We start from the raw sequence: 16,672 nt of genomic DNA on the forward strand, positions 1-16,672 counted from the left end.
ATTAAAAATATGATTCAGTATCTAAATTCTATTTTTGTCACATAAATTGAGACAAAAAAATATATATTGCGCCCGCATGGGGCCCTTGATATCTGGTATAACTAACGTGGCAACTCTAGTAAAAAAAAACATTTGTGTAGTAACTGCTAAGGCTGTCATAAAATACCAAAAAATCGAATTGTCGAATCGAATCGAAAAATTTGATAATTGGTATTGGATAATTTGATATTTGATATGATATTTGGGAGTAAAATTTCAAATTTTAATATTCGGGATTGAATTTGGTACAAGATGTTTGTACCGTTTGGTATCGAATTTTATATAATATATATATATATATATATATATATATATATATATTTGATATTTGATGTGATATTTGGGAGTAAAATTTCAACATTTCAATATTCGGGATTGAATTTGGTACAAGATGTTTGTACCGTTTGGTATCGAATTTTATATAATATATATATATATATATATATATATATATATATATATATATATATATAACTTATTAGCATAAGAAAAATTAGTTTTCATATCCTCTAATACTATCTTACATATTAATTATTACCAAGTACCTATAGGGAATTCTAATTCATATGAAAGTAATACAACCACTATTAAAAGAATATCACAATTGGTATTAGGAAGCCAAAATAAATATCAGAAGACTTAATAATAATATAAAAAATTTTAAAAATTATTCTCGAAGAATATATCGATTAAAAAATTATTTAAATATATCGGTTAAATAATTATTTAAAAAATTATTCTCGAAGAATATTTAAAAAATTATATATATATATGTATGTATATATAATACGATATGTCTAACCAACCCAATAGACAATATTATTAGTCAAACTAAAGAATCTCTTGGACCTTGGTAATATATTCGTAAAAAGCAACAAAAAAAAAATACTAAATAGGGTTTTTATACATATGAAGTATAGTTTAAACGTATATTTGTACATCTCCAACTTTAATATGGTATTACCAAATATCGTATCGAATCGAAGTTTAATTTATCGATTGCCAAACCGATGTTTATAAGTATGGTATGTGGTATCTATGTTTAAATATCGATTATCGAATTACTGAACTTAAATTTTAAAAATACTGAATCAAATATCAAACGCCCACCCCTAATAACTACACCAAAAAAAAAATATATCACCTTGAATATTTAATATTAAAACTTACGCAAATAAAATTCTAACAATTTACACTATTGACCAACTCGAATGCAGGGACATTTTGTTTACATCCATTAGTTTGCTAGGAATTTAATATTGATTTTGATTATATTGGGTGTAATGTATAATTTCGAAAGAATAAGGAGCACATTTGAAAGAAACAAAAAATCAAAGATCCACAAACGCCGTCGTTCAAGTCCCTTTAACGGGTGGTAAAAGCACCTGGATATAACGACCCGAGGGTTTATCTCAGTTAACTGTTTGTATAATTTTCCCAATTTGTACGGAACCAAAAGGAGGCTTGCAAAATTAGGGTTTATCTGAAGAAGAAGAAGAAGGCAAAAAAATGGAAGGAGTTACAGAGGGAGTGAACAACATGAGTATCTCTGAAACCCAAAAGAAGAACAGAATTCAAGTTTCTAATACCAAGAAATCCCTCTTCTTCTATGTTAATCTCTCCAAGGTTATTTTCCTTTTTTTTTTTTTTTTTTTTAATTATATACATTGAAATCGTAAAGAGTTTTTATACTATTATTGTATTTTAGCTACTATTAGTTATTTGAATTATATGTATTAGAATTTGTTTACTTGTTTTTCCATGTTACAAAGTTGTGCATTGTAATTGGTAAAATATTATTTGCCGAGTGTATTTTTGTGGATGTGAGCTGATGTGGTTTACATATCTGTTGTTTTTATGATGTAATTGGTGTATCTGTGGGCGATGTTTGAGTCACTTTGTTTTGGGTAATTGGATGATGAATCGTGTGTTTTAGAATGATTATTGTAGTTTTTTGTTTTTAAATTGGCTATGGAGCATTATTTTGTTAGATGTTTTTTATGAAGACCACTTAAAAAGGTTGTCCGGTGCATTAAAGCTTCTGCTATGCGCGAGATTTGGGGTAGGGCCGGACCGCGAGGGTCTGTTGTAAGTAGCCTTGCCTTGCATTTCTGCAAGAGGTATCTAGTGGTTTTTGTGAAGACCACTAGATGGCAAATATCTGGCTTCCATTTAATGGTTAAGGGTTCCGTCATGGGGCCTGTGGTTTTTATAGTAGCCTTGGTTTCTTCAATCCTATTATTCTGTGCGTCGGGTATATCAGAAACAATCTCTTTACCTCCAAAGACAGGGATTAGGTTTGTGTACACACTAGCCCGGATCCCACTTGTGAGATTACGCCAGGTATGATGTTGGTGAGTCTGTGGTTAAGGCAGTTATGTTTGTCAAACGAGGATGTGATGCTCTTGTTAGGGTCGTTGTCAATGTGAAATGAGATTTTCTTAGGGTTGTGTTGTTTGTTGACGAGTTCTGTTAGAGAAGGTAAAACGAAGGACTTGGATCTTGCTTCTCGTTTTTCTTTTTTTTTTTTCATTAATAGATCTGAAAGATATTTTGCCTCTGAGCTGAAGCGCTATTTATTGCCCTATTCCCTTTCCTGACCAAAGTCACTAAGGAGGGGCCAGGGCGGACTTCTTTCTGGGTAACTCCTTTGAACGGTTAGGAAGGGTTGACCCCAATATGTTCTCAAAATTCTTATCAAGGTTCGGATAAAATAGGGCCAAGTGAACCAAATCCACGTAGTCCCACCAAATCACATGAGAACCATCAAAATGATACTTTTCAACATCGAAACATGAAATACAAGAGCAGTTGAGGGACTTAACAAAATCAAGAGCAATTGCAATGGACGTGATGTGAGTCTACGTAGGATCCAGATTAGATATTTCTGACCTACAATTGAGGTACTTTTAGGCATATCACTTATCAGAAGGTACTTCATAGGTATATTTGAAAGAATTTCATGCATACAGTAACGTTTAGAGGGTTGGCACAAGACGTAGAATATATTGTTTGAGGCTTTTTCCTGATGCAAGTGTACTCATCACGTGCATTAGAAAACCTTGAAAAATGTTTTCAATATGACTATCTATATTACTTTCCTGGTCTTACGCCAGGTCCATCGTTGTTTCTGTTGGTCTGAGTTATCCTGATATTTGATATGTTGCTTGCAGAGGTACATGCAGCAGTACAATGAAGTGGAACTCTCTGCTCTTGGGATGGGTAAATCTTCTAGACCCTCAAATTTGAGTACTAGTTGTGGTTTTCCCTTCCTTATAACTGATTCAGATGGGTTTTCATCTGCACTAATTGTCATTTTGCATATGCTGTTTTTCACATCAAAAACAAATTGTTACAACTTGGGTTATGGAGGCATTATCACTTTCTGCAGCTAGATTTTCCAGTTTCACTTTTTCTAATGATTGGTGAATTCCAATATTGGCATTTTGTGCTTTTTCTAATGATTACTATGCCATGCTATTTGTGTATAAGAAGAGTATAATACAGAGCGTTACACACTTTAGTAGGGATGTGTATCCTAGTGAAACAATTTTGAACCAGCATCTGCCATAAGTGGTTTTTAAACATAGAAAATAGTTGAGTGCATCTTGGATGATTTCTGATGGATTCTGCGGCTTCCCTTGGGTCTTTTACTTAAAAGCAGAGCATGCTTGTGATATGTTTGAAGCGGCTTTTGTGCTTGCTGGTGAACCTTATTAAGTAAAAAGAAATACAAAGTGGTAGAACAGTTCAGTTTGATTGTTCCTTTGCTGTTTTTAATTTGGTTTCATCCTTTTGCTTATAATTTAAACTCATTAGTAATGGAATTGGCTTGCCGTACAATTCTTCGAAGAATTAACAGTCTTTGCCACATGCATACAGCTATTTCGACAGTGGTTACCATTGCTGAAATTCTCAAGAACAATGGATTTGCTGTTGAGAAGAGTAAGGCTTCTCCTACTCCACTCACTTCTGTTTTATAATCTTCTTGACATCTAACTTTGAGGGTACACTTGCTGCAGAGATCAGGACACTCACTGTGGACATGAGGGACGAACCAGGAGCCCGACCAATACCAAAAGCAAAGGTAAATTCCAAAAGCATTATGAGTTGATCAATTGATTTCTGTAGGCTGGTTCATTTTTGGTGGGTTTGAAATAATGGAACTCATTGTATAGAGGTTCTATGGTAAATAAGAGGTAGTTGACATGTGTGTGCGCAATTTGAGTCAGGATTTGTGCAGAAATTTGTAAAATCTGTAGAATGGAATGGTATGGTTAGTGATGGTACACATCTTTGGTCAGCAAAATGTGTCTAGTCACATTTGGTTATCTTAGACTTGATGGGAAGTTAGTTTTGCACCCCTCATGCCTGTTAAAGGTATTATGTAGTGGTTTTAGTCATTGTTGTTGTTCCTGTTTCTAAAATCAGTAGAATCAACCAAATCATTTTTCTTTGGCAACATCAGAAATGGAAAAATGAATCCGGACAGTATTAGGTTATGGCTTTATAGATGCTGCTTTTACAGCTTTCATGTTCTTCTTCCACTTTATACTCTAAAATAATGTTGAATTCATGTGAGCTAGTGGTGTTAAATGGCGTCTGTAATCCATCGTAAAGAAATTTCCTTTTTCTAATGGTCATACTCATGTAATCTGTGGTATCCTCTCGTGATCAACTAAGGGTTTTTTTGTCTTACTTGTCATCTTCGGTTGCTGCAGATTGAAATAGTGTTGGGCAAGACCGAGAAATTTGATGAGTTAATGGCTGCAGAAGCAGAGCAAAATGGGGAAAATGAGGAGCAGAACTGATTATTACCACATCTGCTCTCTTTCCTGATGATTGAAGTTATCCCAAGCTATACTGCTTTCAGCTGTTGGGTTCTCTATGGTCTTTGATTAGATCTGTTGGAAAAGCCCCCCAAAAAAAAACATGGTCTTACCTTAAAATTCATTATTTGTTGGATGTGTTTGCTTTTTTTGACTTTGCTTATCTAAGGTGGTTTTGGATGTAAACATGTTGCTGCTATCTTCACTGTAAGTGATGTGGTATTAATTACATCTGGTAGTTTGTCATTGAACAATTGGATACGTGGGTTGATGATTCTGCAATTACATCATTACCTGATCAGTATCGGCAGCGCCTATTGTGCTATCGACCAATTAGTACTGTCTCGCAATTGCCCGGTGCAATTACTTCCTCTGTTTGAGGAACATACTCCCTCTCTTTAAAAAAGAATGACCTACTTTGACTCGATACAAAGTTCAAGAAAATAAAGAAGATTTTTTAATTTTGTGGTTTTAAATTAAAGTTGTGTTAAATGTAATAAAATGTCCTTTAATCTTGTGGTAAGTAGGTCGTTTTTTTTTTTAAAAGGAGGGAGTACTAAATTCTCTACAACTTTTGCATGTTTCGTGCATCTCTAGAAACTGGCAATGTACATGTTTCTTTGGGGCTGCCAAAGCAGAAACTTCTAGCCAGTGGGCAGAAGATGGAGTCTAGGTTTAGAGACGGACAATATATGTTGAAACAATTGAGTCACAAATTTAATTAAACAACCCCTAGTGTAACTAAAACTTGTAGTCACAGGCGATGATAATTAAACGGAAATAATAGGCCACGAGTGAGAATTTTTTTATTTTTTTTTTTAAAAAAAGAGAGAAAATTACACAAATTTCATATTTTTGGCAGTAGCTTGTAACATTTTTTACCATAATTTTATTCAATTAAATAAAATCTCGAAATTTGTCTTTTAAGCAGTGATATATATATATATATATATATATATATATCAGTTAGTTAAATAAGGACGTAATGAAATGTCATTTATTATAGCGAGCGAATCACGCTAAATGCTTTTATGAATGAATCTTTGAGATATCCAAAATCAACAAAATAGAGAATCAACTTTCAAATTTCAATCATACCATATCGATTACTATTTTCAACTGCTGTGAATTTCTTTCATTTCGTTTTACCAAAATTTCAATTATCTTCAATGATGACTATATTGGTGTTGTTGCCACATATAGAAATTTGAGTTTCAGAGATTAGGGATGATAACTATAGAGTTAACTATATTGTGATTCATGAAAAAGTATCATACAGAGAATTAATGGATGTTATATCAATTCAATTGAAAATTGATGGATCTGTGAAAAAAATTTATCTGAAATATGTTGTTAAAGGAAATTCATCAGTGTCACACTCTTTCTTTTACAAAAAAAAAAATAAAAAATAAAAATTAAGTTTGAAAGGGTTTTTATTATTAAGTGACAAAAGGTAAAATTTATTTCGAAAAGGATTCATTTTCATTTGAACTCAGAATCGCCACTTGGCATAAATCTGATGTGCCAAGTCACCTTTGGAAATCCTTTTTCAAAAATAATTTTGACTCTTTTAAACTGATCCGCGAACAGAGATTTTGGCTAAGGAATTCTGTTGATCGAGGAGAAGGTGTTAGGCACCATTCGATCCAGTAGTTCAACCACGATCGCTTTGTGGAGTATATCAGCTAGTATGACGCTATGAAGTGAATAGACCAACAAAACACATAAAACAAGCAAACAAACAAATCAAACAAAATTCAAAACCAAAATAATGTCTAGTCCAAATTATACAGTCCCAAAGTCCCAAAAATAGAAAAATACGGAAATGTAAATCCTATTCTAAACTAATCCTAGACTAAGCTCCATCCGATGCCTACGTCGGGGCATTCCCCGCTGAATAAATACAAATGGCCTCGGGGCATTCCCCAACTAAATGTGTACATTTTTTTCAAAGCGAGAAAACCAACACCATTCAACAAACACTTCAAACATTCAGAATTTCACAATCCCTAAGTTTGCCTACCCCCTATGTTTGCCTAACGATTCACGACCTAAAACATAATTCTATCGAACTTAACAAAGTCGACACTTATTCCGAAATCGAGCAATCGTCAATGAACCAACATAAACCAATATTCACTTTTAACAATTTTCAATTCCCATTCCAATTTCATTCTAAACACAAACGGGATATAATTCTACCACGTTATTCATAATCACGAAAATCAAACACTGAATCAAAATAAACCAACAATTCACATTATCACAGATCAACCAATACACCATGTTCAATTCAATGCATCGAATATAACAAACAACGAAGTAAAACGAGAGGAGGAATAGAATTGGACCTTGAAAAGTTTGTATTATACCAAATTGTGCGATTGAAGAATGGAAACGAACCCGAAAACCTCAACTTGAACCTCAAACAACGAATTCCAAATCAACACTTAGACCCAAACTCTATTTTTTATCCGAACTCGATTATTTTCCAGCGTGCTTTGGCACTGGGTCGGCTGGCCATTGTTAATTCCGACGGGTTTGGTGATTTTGATGAAGGCGTAGATTGTACTCGGTAGAGGACGACCGATTTTCATTGGGGTTTGGTCAGATTCGTAGCGGGGCTATTATTGTGGTGCCATCAAAGCTCCGTTGAGCTTTGGTAGTAACAAAAATCGGCGAAAATAGGACAAGCTTCCAATAGTCGTGGTGTTTTTCGGCAGATCCATCGCCGGAACAGTGATAAACGCAGTGATTTGCTTCTCTCTCAACTCTTCATTTTTCAACCTCTTATTCCCGATCTACCCCTTCATTCAACTTTTTCTTCTCTTACCTGTTTGCACCATTTTCTCCCCATTTATGTATTGTTCTCTTTGTGTGTTGATCTATGTATGGAATGGAGGAGTGGGTGAAAGTTGTTGTGTGTGCGTTGTGAAGAAGAAAAGGGAAATAGAGTGTGTGTTATCTGTTTTCTCCAATAGAAAATATGTATGTGTGATGGTGTGTGTATATAGTGAGCCCGTATGTAGTTGAAAATTATGTATGTGTATCGAATGGACGATTATGTGTGTGTATATGGTGTATTCTGTGTGTGGGTGAGGTGGGGGTAGTTGTAGGGGTAGGGGTGTGATGTGTCAAAGTTGTTATGGTAGGTTGTTATTTTTGTTAGGATGAGGTGTTAAAAGTTGTTAAGAATATGTGGAATTTGTTATTGTGTGGAATTTATCAAATGGGTGAAGGTACGTGGTAAGACGGGATAAAAATGGTAAAAAATGACTTTGAGGGACGACAAAATTATGTGTCTACATCATGCCCCTCTTTAGGTGTAAACACAAAGTTTTTCAGACAAAGAGATCAAATTTTGACCAGGCCATGATTCGAAGGGAGGAAACAGAAGGAAGGAATGCAACCGATTCTTGATTTTGGACATCCTACTTACCTAGATTATAAGGGGATCGAGTCACAGATATTTCAAAGGGTTGGAAAAGAAGTGGACTATACCGAGTTGGAGAGTCAAGTGAGGTCCCGTCGAGGTTTCGGTCCGCGGCTGTGTCATTACATCAAAAATGAAAAAATTACAAATTAAAAATATAAATGAAATTACAAAAGTCCTATCTATGTAGTTATCCTTTACTCGACTTGTTATTTCATCACCCTGTTCTCCAAGCGGGCTCCTGACTTGCAATTTCCTTACTTTATTCTTCGGGCGAGCTCTCGACTTGCGATTTCATCACCTTGTTGCTTAGCTTTTAATTTCTTCACCCTGTTCTCCAGACGGGTTCCTGACTTGTTATTTCTTCAATTTATTGACTTTCAATTTCTTCACCTTGCTGTTTGACTTTCAACATCTTTACCTTGTTGCTTGACTTTCCATTTCTTCACCTTGTTCTCCAGGTGGGCTCCTGAAATCAATCAAAACTAGAAAGAAAATTATTTCAAACAAAGATTATTATAAAGAGAGATTTCATTTGCCAAAAAAAGTAAAGTTCCATAAATCAGGAATTAAATTTTTGCCTCAGTTTATCATCAGAAGACTTTTGTGAAAGTCACATCATAACTACTTGAAAAAACCCAAATAAAGAAATGCATCTTCTATAGGTTAATTGGAATAATTCGACTAGAAAGTGTATTTTTAGAGTCAAAGGGAATGACTCAACTAGAAAGTACATCTTCTAGAAGTCAAGGGGAATGACTCGACTAGAAGGTACATCTTCTAAGAGTCAAGGAGAATGATCCAACTAGATGGTACATTTTCTTAGGAGTCAAGGGGAATGAATCGACCAGAAGGTATGTCTTCTAGGAGTCAAGGGGAATGACTCGACTAGAAAGTACATCTTCTTAGGAGTCAAGGGGAATGAATTGACTAGAAAGTACATCTTTTAGGAGTCAAGGGAATGACTCGACCAATAGGTACATTTTCTAGGAGTCAAGGGAAATGACTTGACCAGAAGGTACATCTTCTAGGAGTCAACGGGAATGACTCGACTAGAAGGTACACTTCTAGGAGTCAACGGGAATGACTCGACCAGAAAGTATATCTTTTTCTAGGAGTCAATGGGAATGACTCGACCAAAAGGTACATCTTCTAGGAGTCAACGGGAATGACTCGACCAGAAGGTACATCTTCTAGGAGTCAACGGGAATGACTCAATCAGAAAGTAGATTTTCTAGGAGTCAACGGGAATTACTCAACCAGAAGGTACATCTTCTAGGAGTCAATGGGAATGACTCGACCAGAAGGTACTTCTTCTAGGAGTCAATGGGAATGACTCGACCAGAAGGTTCATCTTCTAGGAGTCAACAAGAATGACTCGACCATAAGGTACATCTTTTAAGAGTCAACGGGAATGACTCGACCAGAAGGTACATCTTCTAGGAGTCAAGAGAAATGACTCGACCAAAAGTTACATCTTCTCGGAATCAAGTAAAATGGCTCGACCAGAAGGTCTTCTAGGAGTCAAGGGGAATTTAAGAAGTGTATCACCTAGCAATTGAAAACTAAAATACCTGGACAGGGAAGTGTGTCTCCGAGGGATATAGGATGATGAATTTTTATCATGATTTAACTGTCAAACCTATGCAGCAAAATTGTTTCCTGCATTTGTAGAAGTGAGGCATTGCAACCCTTGATATTTATGCTCTTAAGTCCTTGATTTGAAGGTAACATGTTTCCTGTTTTATCAAAGAAAACTTGTGAGTTTAAAACATGGTGGCTGATTTGTGGCTTTAGCTTTCGCGACAATCGCTCTTGCCCTCGTCACATTTAACCTTGCTTTAAACTATTAGCATATGTCATTGACTTGTTACATCATTGACCCAAAATCAAATTATTACGAGTGACTCTGAAATAAACACAACATCTCTGCTTTGTCATCCTTCTCAGATAAACCCTTTGAACCTTGGTATTTCCATGAGTTCTCAGACTTGTATGTTGACAAAACTTTCTGCATGCCTTATTTCAGCTCACAATCATGTCTCTTTCATGTACTGGCCTTTTTGTCTTGCTTTGTGCAATTGAAAAAGTTGGTAGCCAGTTTTAAAATCTTTTCTCACTTGTTTTGACATAGACTAGACTCAAAGACACGAGAAAAATGACAATGATTTTTTTATTTGGATAACTGACTCAAGAAAATAAAAATAGAAATATAAAGAAGAAAGAAAAGACAATGAATGTCCCCATTGACAAAGAGAAGAGAAGAATTTATCTGAAAGTGAGAATCAACTCTAATGATTATGACATGTATTTTGGATTAAACTGTCTGATCTTTCCATCCAAACTTTCTGTCAATTGTTCTTGAGTTAATGACCCTAAAACTGAGTTACTTCCTTGGGCCAATTGTATTCAGAGACCTCATTTAGCTAGTGACACCTTGAAGGGTTTTTGCCAATAATCCTTTCTCATTATTCTTTCTCTCGATTCTCGTTATCTTATGGTGTCTGTGAGGATTTTCACCAATGAGACTCTTTTTTTTTGTTTCACTCAACTCAGAATCATCTTACGGTGCCTGTGAGGGTTTTCACCAATAAGACTCTCATTTCATTCTCTCAACTCACAATCGTCTTACGGTGCCCATGATTGATTTTCACCAATAAGACTCTCTTATTTTTATTTTTTTCAACTTACCATCATCTTACGGTGTCCGTGAAGATTTTCACCAATAATACTCGTTCATTTTTATTTTTATCCTGATTCCTTATGCTGAGGAAGACAAGTAGTACCCAAAAAACGTCATCAATTCATTGCATGCTTAGCCTTAATATTCTCAACGATTGATCTAAAGGTCTTTATTTGGTTGTAACTTGGATTTTGGATAGAGTTAAAAAGAAAGGATGGCATGAGGCCCAAACGACACTTGAAGTGGGGTGAGAAATACAACTTTTGGAATCGACTCAAACAACAAAGATTAACTCATGCCCCAGTTTCTTTTCACTGGTTAATTCTAAATTGTTTATTTGGTTGGACCAATCCCAGAGTAGGACAACCTATGTATCTCACCCCTGAGAGAGGAGAATCAGGTTACACATAGTTCCGATAATTTTTTTTTTTAAACTTTTCTGACACTCTTCTTTTGCTCGACACTTTTCTTTTGAGCTTTGCTGACTCTATCTTGATTCCAAAAGAGGGGTATGAAAGAAAATAGAACTAAAGCCCAAATGGGGTAAACAAAGAATGACACCATGTTTGGATAGCAGAATGAAATGTCTTCGTCATATCAATCCTTAAAAATATAAGTATAAAGCACACAATATGAAAGTGGAATATGAAGATGACTTCTGACATTTTTCACGGTACTAACTTGACTTGAGCACGTGTGTCACTACTTTTTCTGCACTTGTCAAATGTACAATTCTATCCTTATTGCATACACCTCACATCGGATGGCTCATACTTTAGTGGAACAAATTTCTTTTGTTTCTCTTGACAGGAGATCCTACACCCACTGTTTCACCTAATTGGGAAATGACTGAGATATCTTTCAATTGATAACCAAGTTATTCTTGTGATTCTCAAAATGATTGCCTTAATTCATTCAAAGAAGACTTCAAACTGATCACTATATGTCTCAACCCTCTATCTATTTTCTCAGCGGCTTTCCCTAAGTTTAAGCTCTTGATTTAATGCTCCATGATTAAACTAAATTAGAAGATCTAGCTAAAAATTCTGCAAACATGCCATATCACTAGAACCAACATAAAATGCATTGTGTCAAGAAGACAAATAAACAAACTAAAATAAAACAAATAAAAAATGCCACATTTCATTAAAAGGAAAAATAGAAGGGTTTGAATAGAGACAATAAAGAAAAAAACAAGTTAGATCCCGAACTACAACCCTGAAGTAATTCAAATAACAAAAAAGAAAAGAAAACAAACTACCAAACATCCATCCTAGTAAGGAGGGGAGTGACTTCCCAATTGCCGAGCTTGACATCTTAGCCACTAGTTTGCATATCGGCATGACTAGAACTTTTCTCACTGTCAATGTTCTGCACCATAATTGATTTATCTTAAATCATCCTTTTAATTTCTATTTTTAAATCCTGACTATCTTCAATACTATGACTCTGAACATCAGAATGATACACATATCGTATATTAGGATCAAAATTTCTTGAACACGAATTAGGAATGTGCCCAAGGAGAAGAGTGATCATGCTCCAATGTACCAATCTCTCTCTCTCTCTCTCTCTCTCTCTCTCTCTCTATATATATATATATATATATATATATATATATATATATATATATATATATATATATAATACTTGGCCGTCGGGGCCACCACATATACAAATATAACATCATTATATAAACTTCCATGACTTTACCCTTCCTTATGTCTACAAAGCCTCTAGGATATACATGACATAACTTGGGTCGGGACAAACCCCCGCCCACACATGACTCCTGTACAATAACAAAACATAAGGGACCGACTCGGAAAGCTCCGAAGCAAACTGGAGCTCACCAACAATAGCTGTATGACTTGGCTCCTATCTATGCTGTGAATGAGCTGAAGCACCTGTGCCTGCAGCATGAAATGCAGGTCCCCGTGAGGGACGTCAGTACGAAATATGTACTGAGTATGTAAAGCTGTAAATAATCATATGTGGTATGGGAGATCAAGAAAATCAGACGCAAGTGAATAAATCATAATAGAAGTGAACCACACTTCATAAACACTTTTAGGATCATGTACATTATCTTATCATTAATCTGAATTGGGTTCTTGAATTCAAACACATTTGTGGAACGGTATACATTCGTTCATTTCATTCTTTACAATTATCATTCGCCATTACCTCCTCCTCCCGAACCTCCAACCACCTAACAATAATCAATACTGTACCGTACTGTGACCATTAGGCTGCCCCCAGTACATATCAACTGTAATCATATCAAATATCGGGATCGGCCCATGCTAGGTTTAAGCCCCTGAGCTACCACCCACACGTATATCAAGTAACACACATAAGAGATCTTTCCAATAACTTAGTTCAAAAGCTTTTGAGATTATTACATTAGTGTTCATGCCAATATAGTACCTTTGGAATAATGATACATCAATAGGAACCAAGTAATAGACTTTCTATACAATAACGATGTAATAAAGACTCATTGGTACATCAACAATGTGTTTCGGAATCATCAATATCAAAACAATGAAATAGGAGCCTTTCGGTATATCAATGAAACATTTTGACACTTTATAGAATGGAAACAACTTCGTTGGTAATGTAGAACAATACATGTTTTTGGACAACCTCGGAATCTTACTTGATGAAACATTGGTGTTTTCATGCCAAAGAACATCGTTAGAGTATGCTTTACATACCTCGTTGTAGATTCGGATACCAATTCAACACAACTTCCCGCCTTTACAAATCACTTATCTACAATGAAATGTTTGGCATTTAGTATTAGCAACCCAACACCACAATTCTCTTCCATAATTCCATACAACCAATATTTGCAAAGCATTCCAAAAACCAACTTGAACAATCGGTTTATGTGTATATATATATATAATCATCATTTCAATACCACATCATCACACCAAATTCCTTCACCATTCAACATAATCCAACTATGCACAAGAATAATCCAACATCATTTCCAATCATCTTTCAACAACAATCAAATAACATACTTCTTATGCTCACATGCATATATATATATATATACATATCCATATAAATAACACCAACATAATTTACATCCTTACCATCAAATGGCCCTTTTGATTTCGAAGTCCTGTTGGCACAAATAAGGGGTGCTTCTCGAAGCCCTCGAGACGGTGAACACAACTACAGAATCAATTTGGATTTTCTACGATTGAATCACAAGATAATTGGAGTTGAACTTAGGCTAGGGTTTCTTATTCTTCAATAATTTGGATGATAAATGATGGATATGAGGCTAAGTATATGTATATAATGACCAATTTTCGTCCATGAGGTGATGGAAAATGACCATATTGCCCTTAAAATTTAAGTAAATCCGAATCTGTCCATGATGGACTGTTTTGATAGGCTAAAGTAAATCAACCATAACTCTTTGCTCCGATATCGGATTTGGGTGAAATTAGTATCGTTGGAAAGATAATTCAAAGGTCTTTCATTTAATATAAAGTAGGCCACCCATTTTGTCCTGTACAAGGAGTTATGATCGTTTGAAGTTGACCCTAAAAATCTATTTTGAGAGGCTGAAGTAAAACGAGTATAACTCATTACTCAGATGTTGGATTTGGATGAAACCAATTGAATTAGAAATAAGACTCTCAGGGATTCTCATCGATATATAGCAGCTCACACAGTTCATTTTTTACGAGAATTTATGATCGTTTAAAGTCGATCCAAAAATCTGTTTGGCTGCAGTACTTTTGTGTGCAGAAAATTTCTGCACATTTACTGTTCATTGCGTCCACCGTTTTCAAGTTTTGAACATGCTCGTTTATATCCGATACTCATCTGTTTTCAGAAATCTTTATATCGTTGGAAAGCTAACTCGATAAACTTCGCATAGGAACTTCGAAGAGCAAATTTCGGTATAAATAAAGTCGATTCCTATACACATATAATCAAACTATACACTTGAAACCATCTCAAAATAATCAATACTCATACTTAAACTCATATATACCTAACTTATGATCAATACATATACTCCAACACATATAACCATGGCTAATGAACGTAATTAAGTACGGGGTGTTACAGTAGTCTTCTTGACCGTGCCCGCTGTCCAACTATAATAGCAGATGTATCTTTATCATTCTTCTTCCCTGTAGCATTTCCTGAACCCTTTTGAATTGCTTGAGTAGTTGCTTTCAATGTTGCAAAACTCACAATACGACCAGTCTTAATTCCATCTTCTATCATCTCTCCCATTTTGAGGGTCTCGATAAATGGCTTGCCTAATGTAGGGAACAAGTGTGGATAATATGTTTCATCCTGAGCTTGAATAAATACCTCTACTATCTTTCTTTCTTTCTTTGGAGGTTTTACCCTAGCACCTTGTTCACGCCATCTAATTGCATATTCTCTGAAACTTTTAGTATTTTTCTTCTTCTTCTTCATATTAGTCAGGAATTTCTCATCAGGAATCAACTCTATGTTTTATTGGAATTATTGCATAAATTCATTAGCTAGGTCATCCTAACTATTCCACGTGTCGATGTCTTGGTCAGCAAATCATTCTGAAGCTAGACCTGAAAGACTCTCACCAAAATAAGCCACGAGAAATTCTTTCTTCTCTCCAGCACCCCTTAATTGGTTACAATAATGCCTCAAATATGCCACTGGGTCACTGTGCCCGTCATATTTCTCAAACTTCGACTTTTTAAAACCAAAAGGGAGATTAATTCCTAGAAACATACACAGATCTTTATACGAGACACTTTTGTAACCCCCGAGTTCTTGAAAATTCTTCATAGCTAGTTCCACTTCTCAATTTTTTGGTCATTTCCTCTTGTTCTTCCATTATAACAGGTTTCTCAGTGTTAAGAGGAAATTTAGGCGAGTGAGTGTAGCCATAAGGACCAGTCAACTTAAATATGGGATCAAGAGCATGATGCTGATCACCACAAATATTCACCACAGGCTCACTTACAAAGTGAGAAATCACAATCGTTGGATGGATATTAAAAGCAAAAGTTTCAAGCGGGGGTAGTGCCGCAAAAGCATGAATAGCAGGTGGAGTTGAGCATGTGGTAGTTTTGTGTTGAGGAGTGAGGAAATGAATATTAGAAGTGTTTGGATAGTGTTTCCCTGGAGTAGACCATGATGCATGTTGTGGTGTGTCAAGCAAAATGGGAAATTGTGCATGTGACACGGGAGGCAACCTAGAAAGATATTCCAAATTATAGGTGGGAAATGGAGGAGGTGGCAACCCATTTGCCCAAGCTCGATGCATTTCTATCATTTGCTGCCTTAATTTCTGAATTTCTTCAGTAGCTCCTGAATTCTCATTCCCCGAACTCCTTATCTGATTAGTGACAACAACCTTGGTATCCTTATTGGCCATAACTTTCTCTTCGACTTGGTGCAATATGGAGGACCAGACAAAATACCACAAACCAACCACCTTAAGCTAACTAAACAAGAGATAACAAATATTTTAGAGTTCAACTCTTTTTCAAAACCTTTTTTGTATTATTTTTGAAAAGATCACTGAGCCCAAGAAGGGCGCCTACGTATCTCACTCCCGAGATAGGAGAATCATGTGTGCGTAGTTCGTGAGTTTTGGCACAACATGGCCAATCAAACTCTCTTTCTTTTTCTTGAAACTTTAAGAAGAAAAGC

The 16,672-nt window shown here is 35.5% G+C and overlaps 1 protein-coding gene across 1 annotated transcript; it reads left to right on the top strand.

Moving 5' to 3' along the window:
• The first annotated feature begins 1,393 nt into the window (after positions 1 to 1,393).
• LOC107872852 (uncharacterized protein At2g34160) lies at positions 1,394 to 5,119 on the top strand. Its single transcript, XM_016719492.2, has 5 exons — positions 1,394 to 1,665; positions 3,213 to 3,261; positions 3,922 to 3,984; positions 4,062 to 4,126; positions 4,761 to 5,119. Exons 1-5 carry the CDS (start codon positions 1,549 to 1,551, stop codon positions 4,848 to 4,850), a joined length of 384 nt encoding a protein of 127 aa, XP_016574978.1. The 5' UTR covers positions 1,394 to 1,548; the 3' UTR covers positions 4,851 to 5,119.
• The last annotated feature ends 11,553 nt before the right edge of the window (positions 5,120 to 16,672 follow it).

Source organism: Capsicum annuum, chromosome 6 (genome assembly GCF_002878395.1).
Source record: "Capsicum annuum cultivar UCD-10X-F1 chromosome 6, UCD10Xv1.1, whole genome shotgun sequence".
Classification (NCBI taxonomy): Eukaryota; Viridiplantae; Streptophyta; class Magnoliopsida; order Solanales; family Solanaceae; genus Capsicum; species Capsicum annuum.

Excerpts from the sequence above, each read along its gene's own strand:
- LOC107872852 (XM_016719492.2), top strand. The coding sequence starts at position 1,549 with ATGGAAGGAGTTACAGAGGGAGTGAACAACATGAGTATCTCTGAAACC. Across the intron at positions 1,666-3,212 it reads TCTATGTTAATCTCTCCAAG|AGGTACATGCAGCAGTACAA; the intron begins GTTATTTTCCTT and ends TGTTGCTTGCAG. Across the intron at positions 3,262-3,921 it reads ACTCTCTGCTCTTGGGATGG|CTATTTCGACAGTGGTTACC; the intron begins GTAAATCTTCTA and ends ACATGCATACAG.